The sequence below is a fragment of the Ostrinia nubilalis genome, chromosome 6 (assembly GCF_963855985.1).
Source record: "Ostrinia nubilalis chromosome 6, ilOstNubi1.1, whole genome shotgun sequence".
In the NCBI taxonomy this organism is placed as follows: domain Eukaryota; kingdom Metazoa; phylum Arthropoda; class Insecta; order Lepidoptera; family Crambidae; genus Ostrinia; species Ostrinia nubilalis.
Window position 1 is genome coordinate 4,459,455 of NC_087093.1, and position 18,638 is coordinate 4,478,092.

General features: G+C 34.9%; 1 protein-coding gene and 1 long non-coding RNA gene across 2 annotated transcripts; both read left to right on the forward strand.

Moving 5' to 3' along the window:
• The first annotated feature begins 8,308 nt into the window (after positions 1-8,308).
• On the forward strand, positions 8,309-13,425 carry LOC135072893 (uncharacterized). The gene is made up of 6 exons (XM_063966920.1): positions 8,309-9,053; positions 9,288-9,532; positions 9,754-9,807; positions 10,210-10,362; positions 10,834-10,920; positions 11,039-13,425. The coding sequence occupies exons 1-6, from the start codon at positions 8,953-8,955 to the stop codon at positions 11,335-11,337; spliced, it is 939 nt and encodes a 312-aa protein (XP_063822990.1). The 5' UTR covers positions 8,309-8,952; the 3' UTR covers positions 11,338-13,425.
• Positions 13,426-14,049: 624 nt separating this feature from the next.
• LOC135072894 (uncharacterized) lies at positions 14,050-15,414 on the forward strand. Its single transcript, XR_010257510.1, has 3 exons — positions 14,050-14,647; positions 14,756-14,985; positions 15,165-15,414. It is a non-coding gene; the product is annotated as an uncharacterized LOC135072894 (long non-coding RNA).
• Positions 15,415-18,638: the final 3,224 nt, after the last annotated feature.

Here is an 18,638-nt window from a genome sequence, read left to right on the forward strand (position 1 = left end):
GTAACATCAAGGTAATAATAAGTAACTAAAAAGCAAGAAATAAGTTAATTTTTATAAAAAAAAATTAGCAGGCAAACTTCACACGTTTCATAATCTTGGCACCGACTCCAAAAGTATCAATCATGGTATACATAAATATTAATTCGTCCTAATAAATAAGATTAGTAATTATTTTTCTACTTTTTAGTGTATGTTTTTTGGAGTCGGTTTAATTTTTTTTTATAAAAATTAACTTATTGTTCCAGTGCTTTTGCACTTTCAATTCACCCCATAAACTTTAAGCTCTCTAGCATTGAACTTGTTGTCTTTACAGTTATATGACAGTTAGGTAACTTCCCCCGAAAATAACTTAAGCTTCTACCCACTAAACCCTTTGCATAGCTTATCGATGGACAGATTTTGATGATAAATGATTTATGATTAACGATTGTCAGAAAATGAAGCAGTAGGAAGTAAAAAAATAAACAGATAAAATACGGACGATATCTTTCGCTCTTATTTTCTTTATTGTCATACGTATGTTTATCAAAATAAAGTAGTTGCAATTATATACGTCAACGCACAAGTTATCAATCTATTTAAATGCTCCAAGTTATCTACTCGAACTTTGGATTTCTGAGGTCATTGTCCTTGCTTGTGTAGTACATAAAGCTCTTAAGTACATACCCTTATCCCCGTAAAAGGGCGCGTCCGTACACTCAAACGTTTGTCTTATTTATCAATGTGTGTTGTATCATTTACGTAAGCAATTTATTTAGTGTTCTATTTCCAATATTAATATTGCATAAGATAGTACTGTTCCTAAGGAAAATCAAATTGTACCTCGACCCTGATTAAATGCTCTATTTGCACAATCATGTCATATAATTATTGTATTTCTTCATTTTGATTGTTTGCAAATGGGTAAAAGCACTTTTAACGGACTTCAAAGAAAGGAGGAGGGGCGCAATTACTCGTAGTCTCCGATTAAGCATTCGTTAATTAATAATTATACAATTTTAACGAACGCCGAGAAAACAAATCTTTACAATACTGCATAATTGACTATGATAATAACTTTATTAAATTCTGATGATAAACCAAATAGTGTCTATCTATCAGTGCCTAAAATAATTTGAGATCAAACTAAATGAATGGCATAGCCTAGGGCCTTATGTTATCAATACTAGAATTGCGATAGTGGTGCAATCACAAATAATTGTTTACATAAGCACTAAATTAATAGCTAGATCACATGTTTAAGTACTCATAACTACTGATACCAAAAAGCGAGCAGACGACTTAGACTGTTCCCATCCTTCGGGGTTGAGTTTGGTAAAAATCGGTCAAGTAGTCAAAATATTTAATTTAATGCTTTATTATCGTCGACTGCCTACGTCACGGACATCACGATCACGGATCACGGACGGTTCAGGCTACAAAAGACTATTGAACTATATGTAAACTCTAGCATAATAAGTTCTTACAATGTTCTTATTTTTAATGAATAAATTATTATGTTTGTACGCTTTGGAGCTCACGGGTCAAAAGTGGCCCGGTCCTTTATAAGGCTTTAATTATTATTATTATTATGTTTGTACGCTTTGGAGCTCACGGGTCAAAAGTGGCCCGGTCCTTTATGAGGCTTGCGTGGGGATACAGATCCAACACGTAGAGGCCGTTTTAAGCGCAAAATAATCGACAAAAGTGAAAGTGGTGCACATGCTGGATCTAGTCTCTGACTATATCATGGGATGTAGCCAGAGACCAGCCCCAGCCTGTGCACAGGAGCTATTGCAGTTATTGGAGAATGGACTAGGGTTATGGATGAGGGATGGATGGACTGGTTACTGGGCTATGGATGGAGACTACGGGACACCTGCCTGGTTCATAGTCTCGGACTGAAAAAAATGGCAGGCGGTGACTAGCCAGCGACTAAATGGGCCCCCCCTGGCGTCATGGGTCGTATAGACCGGACTGAGGGGCAACATTGGCGTCTGCCAGCTCAGGGGTGTAGAGAGGTGTGCTGCGCTTTCTCCGAAGTTACTCGCGGCGTTATGCCCTTTAACACTTCCACCCCTGGAGCATATAGCTCTAGCGACTCCACTCTAGCCGGCCGGTTAAGGCAAGCCAGAGGTGAAAGTCCTGCAGACCCTCTCGGATTCCACTTCGGCAAGCCGAAGACGAGGGTCTTGACCGACTCTCGGGAGCACTCGGATTAACAACTGGCCCCGTGGTGTCGCTACTCACCAACAGCTCGCCACAAAGCTGCCCTGCGGGGCTTTATTATTATTATTATTATCAGACCTCCTTGAATAATTAAATTAAATATAATATTTGCTATTAGGCATATGCATTCAACTTTGTTTGACATGCAGTTGTAGAGACTCCTCGTGATTAAGAATCATCATCATTTTAGCCATGGTAGCGGTCTGCGTCCAGATATCTGAGAGAGAGACAGAGGCAGAAAATCTTAACTAGAAACGAATGAAACTATTAGTGCATTCAAGTAAGTTCTTCTATCAATTTTTTGCTAGAATGGAAACGCGCTAGCCTCATTACTTGTAAGCTCGTGGCACATCCGAGTTCAGATAATATTTATCAATAACTAATTATAAATACCGACTAATGATTGACGTGCGAAATCATGAGAACAATCACCAGTCAGTGCATGATACACGATGCTGTAGTAAACACTATGATGTCAGCAGCACATGAAATAATGGCACTAAATTGCAGCACTCCTTGGTTTTGATCAAGGTAGATGAAATGAACCTACCTATCTACATATATCTGGGTTCATTCGGTCGAAACTTTCAGATGATGGTAACGTGATACATTTTTGTGTATCTTTCCATCTCCTACTCCTTTGCCTTAAAAGGCAGGATTGATTTCAGGATAGAGTCAATCTTTTTTTAAATTATTTTGTAAGGCACTTAAAAAGATTTCCGTATTTGTCCTCCGTTGAACTTTTTTTTAAATAAACCTCCTTCTAGCGCTTCGGGTAAATAGCCCCATCAACCCCAGATATAATAGGCTAAATTAGATTATGCTTGTGTTAGGAGGTTGGTTAATAAATATTGTTGTGATCAACAATATTCCAGCTAAAAGACAACGGGGTTCGAACCAGGATTCCTCGGATCTCGAGTCGTCACATCTGGAAGTTGCCGACCATCTTTTCTTTTATCGCTCTCCTTTGCTTGAAATAGCTCACATTTTTCACAATGAAATTTATAGGGATGCTTTCATAAGCTTTGCTCTACTTTAAGTGGTCAACCATTCTGATTCCTCCTCACCAAATGTTTTGTTCTACAAACCCACATTCCAGATAGCATTCCCGTTAAGATAATTAAATCCAAGTTTTCGTTATCTTTTCTTTAAAGTGTGCTGAACTCTGATGGCCACGGTGGGTTCGAACCCGTTCGGTGTGGACCGATGCGGTGGTTATCGCCAACGTGACGGGGCGTGCGCGTGCGACTGTTCTTCGGTGGGCTCAGATAAAGAACTAGCCTTAGCCTAGCCCCCCGTGACTTCGTCTGCGAAAATGCGGACACAAAATAAATTAGTAAATCAAATCAAGTCTTTATTCACACAATATGGGCTATACAGGTGTAACAGCACTTTTAAATATTTAAAAAATAGTTTTAATGCTGATTTGGTGTGGAAATTTAAAAACGTCTCTATCTAAGCTTACATTCGACACGTTAGAATTAGAATTTTAGATTGAAAAAGACTAGGAAGGAGTTTTAGTACAGAATTAAAGCTGATTTATTGCTCACCATGCTATCTACACCGGTTCTCAAATAGATAAACTTTTCCTTGGGTGTAACCAAGACTGCACTGATTGACTTACCGATGCTCAAGCTCTAGATCCTAGCTACACAAGAGCTGCAGTCGGAACGAAAGGCAGGAATAGTACAGCAATTTCCAATGTACAGCCTTAGTGAGAGTCATCTAGCAAACGTATTGGGAACAGGGACCTACCTAATAGGCTAGTTTCCTAAAAAAATTTTTTTTAGTCTGTCATGTTTAATATCAAAAAATATTGGACACATATATTTTTATTTGTCAATCAAACAAATAATTACATAGTTATGGTGCGTTGAAGTTCCGCGGGACGTCACAAAGTGCGGCACTTTTATGCACTTATTGACGTCACGGGCCTCTTCCTATGAACTTTGGCACGCTTCATCTCTTTAAATTTTCATTAGTTTGAAAAAGTGAAAAATACGTGTAGAGTATTTTTTGATAAGTTAACTGACGGACTAATTAAAACTCTTGCTTTTTGACCCAGGAAACATCCCTATTTAGCTTTCTTCTTCGTTCGATTCGTTTAGCTCTTGGCAGAGCGGTCGTGGTCAGTGTGGTCACGTTGAGGCGTTGTTCACATCGGTTATAGAGGCGGATACAACTCTCCGCATGATCTCCCGCCAACTGTTTGTTGGCAGACTGTCTGGTGCAGTCAAATACGCCGTCTCCCACTGTCGATTTCACTTGCTTATTAATTATGCTTTAAATGCAATTAAGCTTCAGGGCTCTAATATCACACCTATCGCGTACTAAAATAACTTATTTATAGTATGCCAACCCTGATGGTTGCCCGGTTGTATGAATGTTTACGCGATACAGGGCAGACAAAGAGATGTCGCCCAGTCAAGGATACGTCAGAAGTTTTATCTTTAGTATCCTTAAGACTATGTACATACACATAGTACTTTACGACCAGAGGGTAGGTCTTGATAATAGAGTATGTTTAGTTATTGATACGGTTGGTAGTAGGTATACCTATAGTTAATCAACTAGACCTGGTGCATCATTATGGCCAGATTAATTCCGAAATATTTTTTTAAAATAATATTAAATTCTGGTATCATAAAATACTAGTATGTATAGTATTAATAGGTGTTATATTTTTATAAACTTCATGGCCCCATGTTATGTGTAATAACGTAACAAAGGAGTAATTACATCACATAACATTTTGATTTAAAAATGTAATTAAATGTCGTTATCGTAACTACTGTATTAACAGTTAAAGAGATTAAACCCGATTAGCCTTATTTACCTCAATTAAATATGACTTAACTAGATATAATGAGTCGCAGGCACAGGAGCTTGAGTAAGTTATGAAAAAATAACGCCTTTCACGCCTAAACCACTGAACCGATTTTGATGAAATTTTGCATAGAGATAGTTTGAGTCCCGGGAAAGGACATAGGATAGTTTTTATCCCAGTTTTTGAAACAAGGACGCGTGCGATAAAGTTTTTTTGTGACAGACAAAATTCCACGCGGGCGAAGCCGCGGGCGGAAAGCTAGTAATACCTATGTATAAAGCTGAAGTTTGTTTATTTGCTAGAACGCGTTAATCTCAGGACGGAACTGTGGTCCGATTTGAAAAAATATTTTTGTTTGGATAGCCGATATATCGAGGAAGGTTTTAGGCTGTATAACATCACCCTTACTACAGCCTAATGGGGCGGAGCAGTGAAGAAAAATGTTGCAAAAACGGGAAATATCATTCAAACTATTTTCAGGCATACAAAGTCGCGGGCACAGCTAGTAAAATATAATCGTATTTAATTCTTAAACATAATGAACATACAGACATTGTAAACTTATTCTAATATTAAATACAGACTTCAGATTATAATAGTCCTGTCTTGGGAGTACTCGTTGATCCAGTTCCATAAGAGTAGACCGGACTTCTGCCTAGTTTGAGCTCATTAATAGTAGTATTTCAAGTATTTATTTTGCTTTATTGTAAGTACAATAAACCCTGCATACTTACGTAGTTACAGGTCCTTAACCTGTGTCATCATTTAAAAGTAATAGCAAAATGTTTATAGGATCTTTAGAAAAGGATACTGGATAGTAGTCCAGTCAATAAAGCATTATAGATGGAAATCTGTAGAACACAATTTTTGACTTCGGGACTTTATTTAGACTAGTTAGGAGGTGAACATAGCAAAAGTCCCCGCCCTTAGCCCTTGAGCCGGCGGGGAGAGGGGGGTTTAAAGGTACCACTTTTCGGTTTTTCGCCTTATCCTCGGAAACTATGCGTCCTAGTGACATTACTACTATGAACCAAAAAAAGCTTATTCAATTTGCTACAGATAAGACAGTCAAGTTTTTCTATATCTTGTATAGTTTTCGCGGCATCTGCTCTAGAAGGTCTGTAATATTGGAAATTTTATTTTTGTCTTACATGTTTCCATCAGGAGAATATCGACTAAATCAACATTGAGCTAATATTCTAGACATGCGGGAGCATGTTAAGCCTACTTCCAGGGAGGGGACTGCACTGTGCATATATTTAGACGAACCAATTGGAGCCAATTTTGACTCCTCATCACTCAAAAAGTACTGTGCATTAACACTTCAAATTTGGCTCATGTGTTGAGACTTGCAAGATAAACATCAGCTTCAAATTTCATAAATATACCTCAAACGGTACTTTAGGTATTGACGTCTAAAAATCTACATGGCTGACCTATAAGACCAAATTCTAACCACTTCCAGATGACCTTGAAGGTTCAAATTTGGCATCCAGATAAGTAGTTGTGTAAATACGAAGCTACAAATAAAAAACCAGTAAATTTTAACATTTCACAGGTGATAGATAGATTTTAGTGTCCTAAATGTCGATTTTTGAACGTCAATACCTAAATATCCGTTTGAGGTATATTTATGAAATTTGAAGCTGATGTTTATCTTGCAAGTCTCAACACATGAGCCTAATTTGAAGTGTTAATGCACAGTGCTTTATGAGTGATGAGGAGTCAAAAGTGGCTCCAATTAGTTCGTCTAAATATACGCACGATGCAGTCCCCTCCCTGGAACTAGGCTTAACATGCTCCCGCATGTCTAGAATGTTTGCTTAATGTTGATTTAGTCGATTTTCTCCTGATGGGAACATGTAAGACAAAATTAAAATTTCCAATATTACAGACCTTCTAGAGCAGATGCCGCGAAAACTATACAAGATATAGAAAAACTTGACTGTCTCACCTGTGGCAAATTGAATAAGCTTTTTTTGGTTCATAGTAGCCATGTCACTAGGACGCATAGTTTCCGAGGATTAAGCGAAAAACCGAAAAGGGGTACCTTTAAACCCCCCTCTCCCCGCCGGCTCAAGGGCTAAGGGCGGGGACTTTTACTATGTTCACCTCCTAACTAGTCTTAATAAAGTCCCGAAGTCAGAAATAGTGTTCCAGGGATTTCTCTCTACATCGTCGTTAAAGCATTCATTGACTGGACTATAGTACTAATATGTAATATGTTATTTGAAAAATAGAAAAGTCAATGTTCAACATGTTATTACTACAGTCTAATTTTTTAGAAATCAGCAGAAATGTCATCAAAAATGGCCAACTGACATAAAAATATTTTTAGTCTGTGAACTAGTGATGCGACAAAACCTCTCGTTAATCGCGAAGTGAAATATTGTAGTACTTGCGTATCATCGCCGGGTGATCGTCAAAATACTAAAAATATGCAACAAAGTCGCAACATTGAATGTGAACTGATTATGAAATTTTCGAGAACAGGAAACAAACTGTATGCACAGATGTAATCAAAAAACACACTGGACAGTAAAACAATCAATGATATCCGTAAAGTTATTAAACTTCAAATAGTTGCAAAAAGTTCTGTTTGACAGTGTTGCTTCTAGCGACATCTCGCTCGCTCAGTTCTTTGTTGCTCTATTCCGCTAGGGAGGTAATTTAAGATGCGAAAATCCGCCAGATGGCAATACGTAGACGCGAGGTCCAAATGCTGTATGATTGGTTATTTTTGACATGACATTGACAGATATCAAAATTGACAGAGTCAAAATCCACCAATCACGCAGCATTTGGACCTCGCGTCTACGTATTGCCATCTGGCGGATTTTTCAATCGCGAAAACCCTCACTGAAAGAATATTTTTATTTTCTTTTATTTTATTTACTTATATAGGAAAATAAGCAATGGAACAATACGTAAGCATAATTGCATAAAAAAGTAAAATAATTTCGTTTAAATAAAACCGACTAAAAATTAAACTGACTCCGAAAAAGTTTAAACTGTCTAAAAGTAGAAAAATAATTTTACGTTATCTCCAATATTGTCGAAGTTATCGCTGGAAAACTAAACAAAGTATCGTATAGTTTTTATTTAACATTAATCAGTAATCGGAATAAGTGAATACTTAAAATAATATCGATTAAATTTACAGATTATTGTCTATGACTCACAGGTTACAGCACTGATGTGTCAGAGACAAGTCATAGACAATATGGAGATAACACATGATTTTAAACGTCAAGTCAATTTGACTAGTCTCACCAGTGGGTAGACACTTCTCATACAAAAACTAGTCTCTATATGTAGCAATTGATATACAACCTTATCCCTTAAGTAATAAAGTGCATTTTGGATTGATTTCACTATAGCAGGGGAACCCGCGGATCAATACCACCATACTAAAAATAATTGTTAGTGTCCTTATGTTGGTAGTATTGTTAGTTTGACAAATGAAAAAAAATGTCTGTCAATTGAGTTTGAGTTTTAAACCGGCGAATTGATTCGTGTGAAGTTATTTTCTCAGATTTGGTGCAATATTACTGTAAATAAACTTTTCTGTCGTTTACGTTGAGTTGATTAAGTTCCTCCGTATCGGGCGTGATAAAGTTTGCTGTTCAGTGTTATGTTTTTTGTGAGATAGAGACTCTTTTAAATAAGCTGTGTTTCAACTTCTACAGAAGTTTAAACTCTTATTTACTTTTCTGTTTAATGGGTATGTTATCTACTTACTTGAAATATTAGATCTATTACAAATCTATTTTTCATTAAAAACAACCCTATGTGATGAAAATGTAAATGTACTTTCAAAACTGGTAAATGCATGAACCAGGGCATTGACACTGGTTGAAGAGAAATTATAGGCTTTGTTTAATTAATACCTATTTCATTTTAGGCTTCTACTGATAATGGAGAGTAGAAACAACAAGAAGTGCGTTATTTGTAATAAGAGGCGAAGTCGTGGTGGATCACCCTTACTTTTGAGTAGGTTTCCTCTGGATTCTGACCGGTAAGTTTCTAATAACACTCATTTATTACAAGATAATTTTACTGATTGTGTAAACTTAAAGGCTGGGATTAATATTTTTAATCATACAGTAAATAACCATAACCAATTTTTAATTTCAGTATTTTGTTTCGTACTCTGTAAATGAATTGCATAACAATACTAAAAGAAATTAGTTGATGAATAAATTTCAGTTTGTTATTCTTTTTCTTTTCTAATAGGTATTTCTTATTTCAGTTGTCGAATGTGGGTTAAAAATGCTGGCATAGAAGACTTAGCATATGTACCTATTGAAAAGTTACACCAACTGAAGTTTGTTTGTGGTGGGCACTTCACTCCTGAATCCTTCAATGCCAAAGGAACTCGGCTGAAGAACTCAGCTATTCCAACACTGGAATTGAGCAATCCCATCTTGCCAGATGAAGTTTTGACAGAGTTTCCTCTTCATGTAAAAGACTCCAATAAAGAAAACCTCAAGACAGGTATGATGATGACTTCAATTATGTTTTTTAAATTTAATTTACTATCTATCAATTTTTCTGAATTATTTAGATGTCTTAATTAATTTTCTTTGGTTTCCAAAACAAACCAACCGAATGCAATTTAACAAGGTTCTTTCTTTGTAACCACAAATATGTGTTGTATGCTTATCAATAAATAATATATAATTTCAATTATTAATTATATCTATACTTTGTTACAGTTCTTTATGATCATTCATATTGCATTCCAAAGAAGTCAAATCCAGTTGAACGAGGTATGTTTATCTAAAATTATACTAATAATATAAAAAGGAAATATTTAATTGTTTGTTTGTATTTGATCGGCTCCGTAACTCGAAGCCAAGATAGCCTAAAGTGCGGGTTAGAACCCCACAGCTTGAATATTGTAGTAAACCCACTCGTAACACAATTTAGCTTAGAATGTGTGTTGAGTTAGAGGGACTTTAGTAATTTGTGTAATACAAATTCTTCAAAAAAAGTACCGGACCAATTTGAAAAATTTTAGGCAATCTACATTAATTAGCCAGGTCAGCTAGTTTAATAATATTTATAAGCTAGTAATTTTTAATGTGAGCAAGACATGTACTAGACTGATTGTACCCTAAAGTTGGGTAAGAACATGACATTTTATTACCCAATTCATTATCTGCTTTCAGTTCCCCTTACAACTACAACCAAACAACTAAATTCAACATGTTTGGGAGCTGTGGATATACCAGATTCTGGTATTTCTGCGAAAACAACTTTTGAACCTCTTCCTTCTACTTCCAATGCACCAGAACATATGACCTATAAACCCATTACTCATGGTAAGTGTACAAACTAATTATTTACCTTCTAAAATATGCCTTCCCTCAAACTAAAGAATGCCACCCTGGATGCGTTCTGCAGTCTGCAGTCAGGTCAAAATGAACTTATATGTACAACATTCTAGGTTTCTGTACATTTTATATTAATGCGATTTGACCGTGCGGATACGAACAAAGAACGCAAATCACACGTGACTGATTGCCTTATCACGACCACTTACAGATTGTCTTGACATACCCGCAGACCGCATCCAGAATGCAGAACATTAAAACCTCTAAATGCCTTTAATTTAATATTATGTCATTGTTATTGAAGGTGGGCCCACGCTTCATATTTTATGAGAAGAGCTATCATTATCCTGTCTTTGCATTTTTTTAAAACTTGATAATGATTGATTGATTTGGAAATAATATGTTTCATAAAACAAAAAAATAAATTTTAAACTTATTTGCATATTTATAATATTTCAGATGATAAAAACATTTGCCATCAAGATGCACAGGCAGAAATATTAGTCCACAGTTATAAAAGACCTAAGAAAAACATTGAAATGAAAGGTAAGATAAAACATACCTAATTTAAAAAACTAAGTAAAATTGCTGATTAATTAACCAATATTCAATTCAATTTGCTTTAATGTTGTTTTTTTTACTAATGGAAATGTTTTTATTACAGACACTTCATCAACATTTACAATTAAAGAGAAGAGGCTTTGGCGACAGTTACAAAATGCAAAAAAAACAATAAGGAATATAGCGAAGTCAAGAGTGAATTTAGACAAGTTAGATTCGGAAGTGCTGACATTGTTAGTAAAGGATGTAGTGCAGAATAACAAAAAAAAGTCACAAGGAAAAAGGTGGACTTTAGCCAACAAAATATATGCTTTGGCTATATTTAAACGGTCCCCTAAAGCATACCGCTATATGCAAAAGCTGTTTACGCTACCAAGCACTAAAACGCTCCAAAGGATTTAAAAAAATATACCAATGGAGCCTGGTATAAATAAAAATATAATTGATATGTTAGAGGCAAAAGCATCAAGTATGCCAAAGGAAAATAAATATTGCTCGTTAATATTTGACGAGATGGCGTTAAAGAAACGGATAATTTATAACGAAATTGCTGATAAAGTAGATGGCTACGTGGATTATGGAGAGGGCGAGAACATGGGACGAGAAAAGAAAATTGCAGACCATGCGTTAGTGTTTATGATACAGGGTGCTAAACATAAATACAAACAATATATTGCGCACTATTTTGTGGAAGGCACAATATCAACAGCAAAACTGGCAAAAATTATATCGGACATCATCAAAAAATTAAAAGAAATCGGATTTATGGTTCTAACAACAGTTTGTGATCAGGGATCTACAAATATAGGAGCTCTTAACATGTTAAAAAGAAACTGTGGACAAGGCATAGATAGCAACTTTTTCTCTGTAAATAATGACAAAATTTTTATAATCTATGACATCCCTCACTTGTTCAAATCATTACGAAACAATTTCTTTAAAAGTGGAAATATGTCTTTCGATGGAAAAATTGCACAATGGAGGCATTTGGTAGTTGCAGAAGAACACAACAGAAATTTTTTAAATTTTAAAAAACTGAATAGTACCATTGTAAATCCAACATTCAAAACTAAGATGAGGGTGAAGTATGCTGCGCATGCTCTGAGTAATACCGTGGCAGCTATTTTAAAAATGATGGCATGGAAAGAAGTTTCTGATTGCAATGATACAGCATTTGTGATTGAACAGTTAGATAAACTATTTGATTGTACAAATGGTCCATCATCTTTAAATGACGTAAAGAAAGGGATCCGGGAAAATGTTTCCACATCAAGTAATCACATTGAGTCTTGGACCTTTTATACTGATAAGTTAAAAACCATAAAATTTATAACAGCAGAAAACACGATACTAAAAAATGTTAAATGCGTAAAGGGATATCAAATATCTATCAAATCCTTAAACGATATTTGGGAAAAGTTAAAGAATGAAGGGTTTAAATATATGAACCTTAGACAGTTTAACCAAGACTCTCTGGAAAACTTATTTGGAATCATTAGGCAACACAGTGTAACCAATAGAAATCCCACTATCACGCACTTTACTGCAGCGCTTAAAACAAGCATGGTTACTGGGCTGAAAGTGCCTCATAGCAGAAGTGCTAATTGTGAAGCAGACAACAATAAACATATGCTGGAATATAAAGACATTTTAAAAACTAATTTAAAAACAACAGAAATAAAAATTAATGTTCAAGATTCCACAGACACTGAATTTTATCCTGTGTTGTCTATCCCGGACCCTGAAAACTTAGAACAGCCCATTGAAAATTTGTGTAGCCTTGAAAACCAACCAGTAGTATATGTAAGCGGGTATTTAGCTGCCAAACTATTACAGAACAGTTCTTGTTTAATTTGTGAAGAGTGTTTGAGCGTGAAAACTCCTGTTGACAATGATTTGTATGCATATATATCTCTTCGCGAATGGTGGCATGATAAAAAAAGTCTCGTTTATCCAACAATTCAATTATGTACCACCGTAAATGAAGCTAAACAATTTTATCATGACCATATTGCCGACCAGATATATATGGAAAATGTTGGAAAATTCATTTTCTTAATGTTGAGTACAAATTGTAATTTTAGTTGGTTTAAATGTCAACAACATAATAAAGAAATTTATGATAAGATGTTTAAAATATTAAGTTACCTTTTTCTAAGAAAAAGTTGTAAAATCATTAATGACAGCTTCATAAAAAGTGAAAACAATTTTGCTGACAAAAGTAAAAAAGCACAGCAACAAAGCATTGAAAAGTAATCTTGAGGCTGAGGTTCGATCAGCTGATAAGAAAATTAAAGATGTTTATAAATAAAAATCCTATTTTTTCTTAGAAAAAGTTGTGAAAATAAAAGTTTACAAAATTATCATTTCTGTACTTTGTTATAATTTTCAATAATTCCTCATGCCTACAACTGCTATGTCATGTTCAATACTTATTGTAATATACCTATTTTATTTCGAAATAAATAATTTACGTTACAAAACTTCGTTTTACTTACACATAGTATAAAATAAAAATAGTAATCATTAAAATATTGAAGGTTCCTATACTAGATATCGATATGCAATTACAACCCTAGCAAAGTATCGATAATCGATAAGTTATTACGAACGTCACTAATACTGTCAGAAAATAAGGCATTATGTTGGTAGCTCCGCCTGTAGTTTGTGCGGTTGGTAAAGATTTGCGGGTCGTTCTCTAAAATGCATATGTGTGCGTGAGCTCAAAAAATATCTATGGAGTGCCGTCTCTTACTCTTTTATGCTCTTTGAGTCTCACAAAGGACAATGTTCATTTCTGGCCTGGCGTGGACAAGCTGCTAATGAAAATATGAATTTGCCAAAAACTTTTAATTAATTTTTAAAGTATTCACTTAGTGTAACTTTGTATCAATTTTCCTTTATAAAAATCCAATATAAATAGTACTTTATGTGATAATTACAACTTCCTGTCTTTAACACTCAATTCAGTGTTGCCAAAATGAATCTTATCGGTAAGAATCGATTCATATCGATTGTTTTTCGACTATGACAAGTAGTATTTTTTTAAATACGTATTCATTAAAATGACATTTACAAAACCTTTTTAATATTCCAATAACACTACCAAAATATTTAAATAACTAAATGAAACCTTATTTCACACACACCTTATTATACACCTTATTTCGAGTCATCAAAAAATACAATCGATTTTTATATCGATTATTTTTATTCATCACCACATTATTAGCATGGCAACACTGAAAATATTGTCACAGCTGTTATCTGTCATTCGCTTTGTTTTGTATTTTTCATCGTGAGTGTTGTTTATTTCTCAAAACCAAGTCTTTGCCAAAATAAAAGCAGAAGAGTGTTGTATAAGTTTCCCTTTTGACGACTTTATTTTTTTGACCATGGTCCTCGATGCTTCCCTTCCCGATGACCCTGGCTTACTCTCCAACTACGAATCTCACTCAACCAATGACCATTGGCTCACTTTCGGACATCGAACCTTGCCTAAACGCCGACCACGGCTTACGTATGGACTCCGACCCGAGCCCCAATGTTAACCCCAGCCCGATTTTGGATAATGCAACCAGCAATTCCTCAATCTCATGAGGAACCTATGATATGTATCAATTGTATAGCTGACATGATGCAGAGGAGGCGACATAGCCTAGAGCTTATTAAGTTCGGTTGGTTATAACGTCAGTGGATGACTCCTCAGCTGGTAAGTTATTGAATGAGCGTGTGGACTTGTTGAATACCTTTTACAATGTATTTGATCAACTACCTTTACCGTAGATTACCATAATCCTAATAAAACCTTTTTTTTTAGATTGATAACAGCAGTGTATGTTGTCACTCATGTTGGACCGTGGCCACGGTGTGGCTCTGCACCAATCAAGGACAAATAATATTTCAAATGAAGAAGCAACCACTAGCACTGGTCACAGTTAACGTGGATTATCTTTGTTACAAATACGTTCCATAGACTGCATATTAACACGGAAAGAGAATCACATATTCGAAAATAATGTAATAATGGAACAGATTTCACCTCGTCAAGTAAGTTTTTTCATAATTATTTTCATTATATTTTATTAAAGACATTGGCTTGATATATTTGAACAGTGTATATTTTTTTCTATACAAATACGTCTTACTGATAGATAAAAATTGACATCATATCTCAACATCTTAAAGAATGAATTTGAATGATACCATAATTAATTTCTTTGTTTCAGCTGCGGGGATCTGACCAAATATGTCATCCCTGATGGCAGTGAGCTGATCGAGCTGCTACACATGCTGTGGAGCCCCAACAAACACATGATGGGACGAGGATTCATTTGCCCTTATATTGGCCGAATAACAGTAGGTTGCTGTGCTCATGTTATGACAATTTTGTGGTTTTTGAGCTGGGCAAGGTATCAGGAACATGTATTTCCACCTGCCTAGTTCCTAGACAATATTTTGTTGACCCATGAGTCAGATTAAAATAATCATAATAATAAAAAATGGTGTTTTGTTTTGCTTCTAACCTTTCTAGTCTTAAGCAAAAAAAAAATTTTTTAAGGACTTGGATACAAAATGATATTTATATTCTGTTTCTTACTGGTATAGACTACTTAATAAATAACAAATTACATGCTGTAATGTCTGTCCACCTCAGGCCAAAGGTCCCATACTAAGTGGGCATAATCCTTTTCATCGTCCACGTATTTTGCTAAAATAATTTGTTTCAAAGATTGATTTCAAACTTGTATAAACGTGAAAATAAAGTTGGTTTCATGGGCTTGTTAAATAATGTGTATGATATTATGAACACGTAAGTGATTATGGTGTAATTGTGTATGAAAGTTTTTGTTTACATCTCTGCTGGATTCTAAAAAATCAAGGTATACAACAGTCAGAAGTCGGTTAAAAATGCCACACACACACACACACATTTATTGAATTGCATTTCTTTACGAATCATTTAATTGTTAATCAAGTGATTGTTTAATAATATTTTATTTTTTATTAATATTTTTGTTAATTTTAACATCACTTGACCTCTTGTAATCTTAAGTAGAGGTAGGTAACATTAATTCGTTCATTGTTAATGAACATGAACTTTCAAGTTATGTAATGACATAACTTGAAAGCCGTTTAATACCTATAGGCTGATAAAAAAACGAGATTATAATTGACACAGTCTTGTCAGAATTGAATTTAATCATTGCAAATTGCAAATAAAAACAATATTTTGGCACTCGATCCAGTACTATGTCAATTTAGCAAGCCAATGAAGGCTGATAATAATTAGAATTCATATTTCATGGCCCTTTTCCTTCTTTCTTTTAATTTCAGTAAACCTCTTTAATTCAAAGTGAAGATAATGAGATCACTGACACATTTATACCTCTGTTAAATTACAATTTATCATTATCTTATATACCTATATACAAAATTGCAAGTCTATGTTATCTTATATACAAAATTAAACATCTATTGACACGGACTATAAAGCATGAATCGATTTTGCCGTCTTCTAGACAGATTGACGTGTGACTTGCGCACGCACTGATCTTTGACTCGCTGATCCCAAACAAGGGGCGGTGATCAGTCGTCAACAGCGTGTCCGGTGACCATCACGATATTATGTCTGATGATGATCCACTGATCAAAACTGGACCACTGACCATCTTATGACGTTTGATGATATTTCAAGTGAACAACGTGTTATTACATAAGTAGTTAATTAAAGTTTATCATTTTTATGTAGACTATAGGTAATTTCTCAACGATTTCTCAATCGATTAACGTGGAAAACATTAGGGGAGGCCTATGTTCAGCAGTGGACGTCCTATGGCTAAAATGATGATGATGATGATGAGGTAATTTCTAAGGTTGTTATCTTATAAGTGAAATCTAATAAATCTACATATATCTACAAAAGCGAAAGGTCACTTAGGTACTCATCACGAATCTCAAAAACTACAAGTGCTAGGAGTCTCAAATTTTGCATGGGGGTTCCTTTTAGAAAAATCCCTAGGGCCTAGAGCTAGGTGCTCACCAAGACAGGTATTCTCAAAATTCAACCCCAAAGGAAGTAAAACAGGCCACGCGTACGAATTAAAAAGTAGATGAATTGTTTTTCAAAAATTTTTTGTACCATAAAACTTTACAAGTTGATTCGCTACGAATATTTAGAGTTTAGACGATTCGCTACGAAAGTTAAACATAAAATCCCAGCAACGAACTAAACGCCTTTAATATTCTTATCGGTTTATTATTCTGAGATTGTTTGTTGCCGTAAATTATTTGCAGGCGTCCACAACCTAGCCAGAGAATAAAACAGGCGCTTTGATATTAGTTTATTCGACGAAGCTTATAAAAATCCTGGAGTGTAGGACCAAGGATGTAGCTTAGCTACCGCCGTATCATCGATACGGGGCCCCCAGTGCCGAATTGACCATAATAGACCATCCCATTGGGCAGTAAGCTAAGGCAAATCTTATATTGTTAACTTTCATGGTCACTAACATAATTATTATTACTGACGGGATGGCATGGTAGCAATCCCGTCAGTAATAAGAATTAACTCTTAAGAGGCCTCTTTTTATAGCATAAACTATTATTTAAAACTAACTTTTGCCCGCGGCTTCACCCGCGTGAAGTTTAGTTTGTCACATATCGTCATTAATTATAGCCTATATGTTATTCTGGGTTAACAATAATACTGTAAAGTTTCAACAAAATCCGTTCAGTAGTTTTGCGTGAAAGAGAACAAACATCCAGACATCCATACTTTCGCATTTATAATATTAGTAGGATTATTATGATCAAAAATTTAGGGGTTAGGTAGTATGATTTTTTTATGTGACAGGAGGCAAACGAGCAGTAGCCAATTGCTATTTAAATTATTTTGAGGAGAGATACTTTTGAGTGGGAAAGAGGTTTATTTTCAGGCGTTCACTTATAAACAAAGCATTTAAAATTATGAATAGTAAATAATAAATAACTTACCAACCTTCATTACAGGAGTAGGATATAAGTTCTTTTCTTATGTACAGTCACGGAATGAAAAGGTTCGTCAGTTTTCAAATTGATTCCTTCAACGAATCGCGAACACATATTACCTTTTGAAACTATGTTACAGAATAATCTCGAGTTAGAGAAAATAATCTTTATCTGTTCGCCAGTAAAGTTCAAAATTATTCAGATCAAAGTTGTTTGACGATTTATCTTGTCAAGAAGATTATTATGATTGATAAACTAAAACCTTCTTGTTGGTTCAACCTGCCATTATTATTAAAATTTTCTATTAAATATAAAAAAACTATTGTCAATGGACAACACGCATAAGTTGTAATATTAAGTTAAATTATGACTTAATTTAAAGTTTACATCACACACATTACACTAGTTTTTATTTCACCTCAATCCATCCAGTATTACCGAAGATAGAGCCTCGAGAAGTTTACGGACTTTTTAAAATTTTCAAAAATTTCCAATATTCGCGCGTGACGTCACAACATGATTTTGCAGCCCCCGCACGTTAACCCATTTACCACTTTTTGTCTTTTTCCAAATAAAATAAAATTTTACCTAACTGACAACTGTTGTTAGTTGTCATCGTTCAATCACATTTCAAACTAGGCGCTATAAAAGTAACCATTATTATGCCACCTATTGCCAATTTTGTGCACTATGAAGCCATTTTTACATTTATG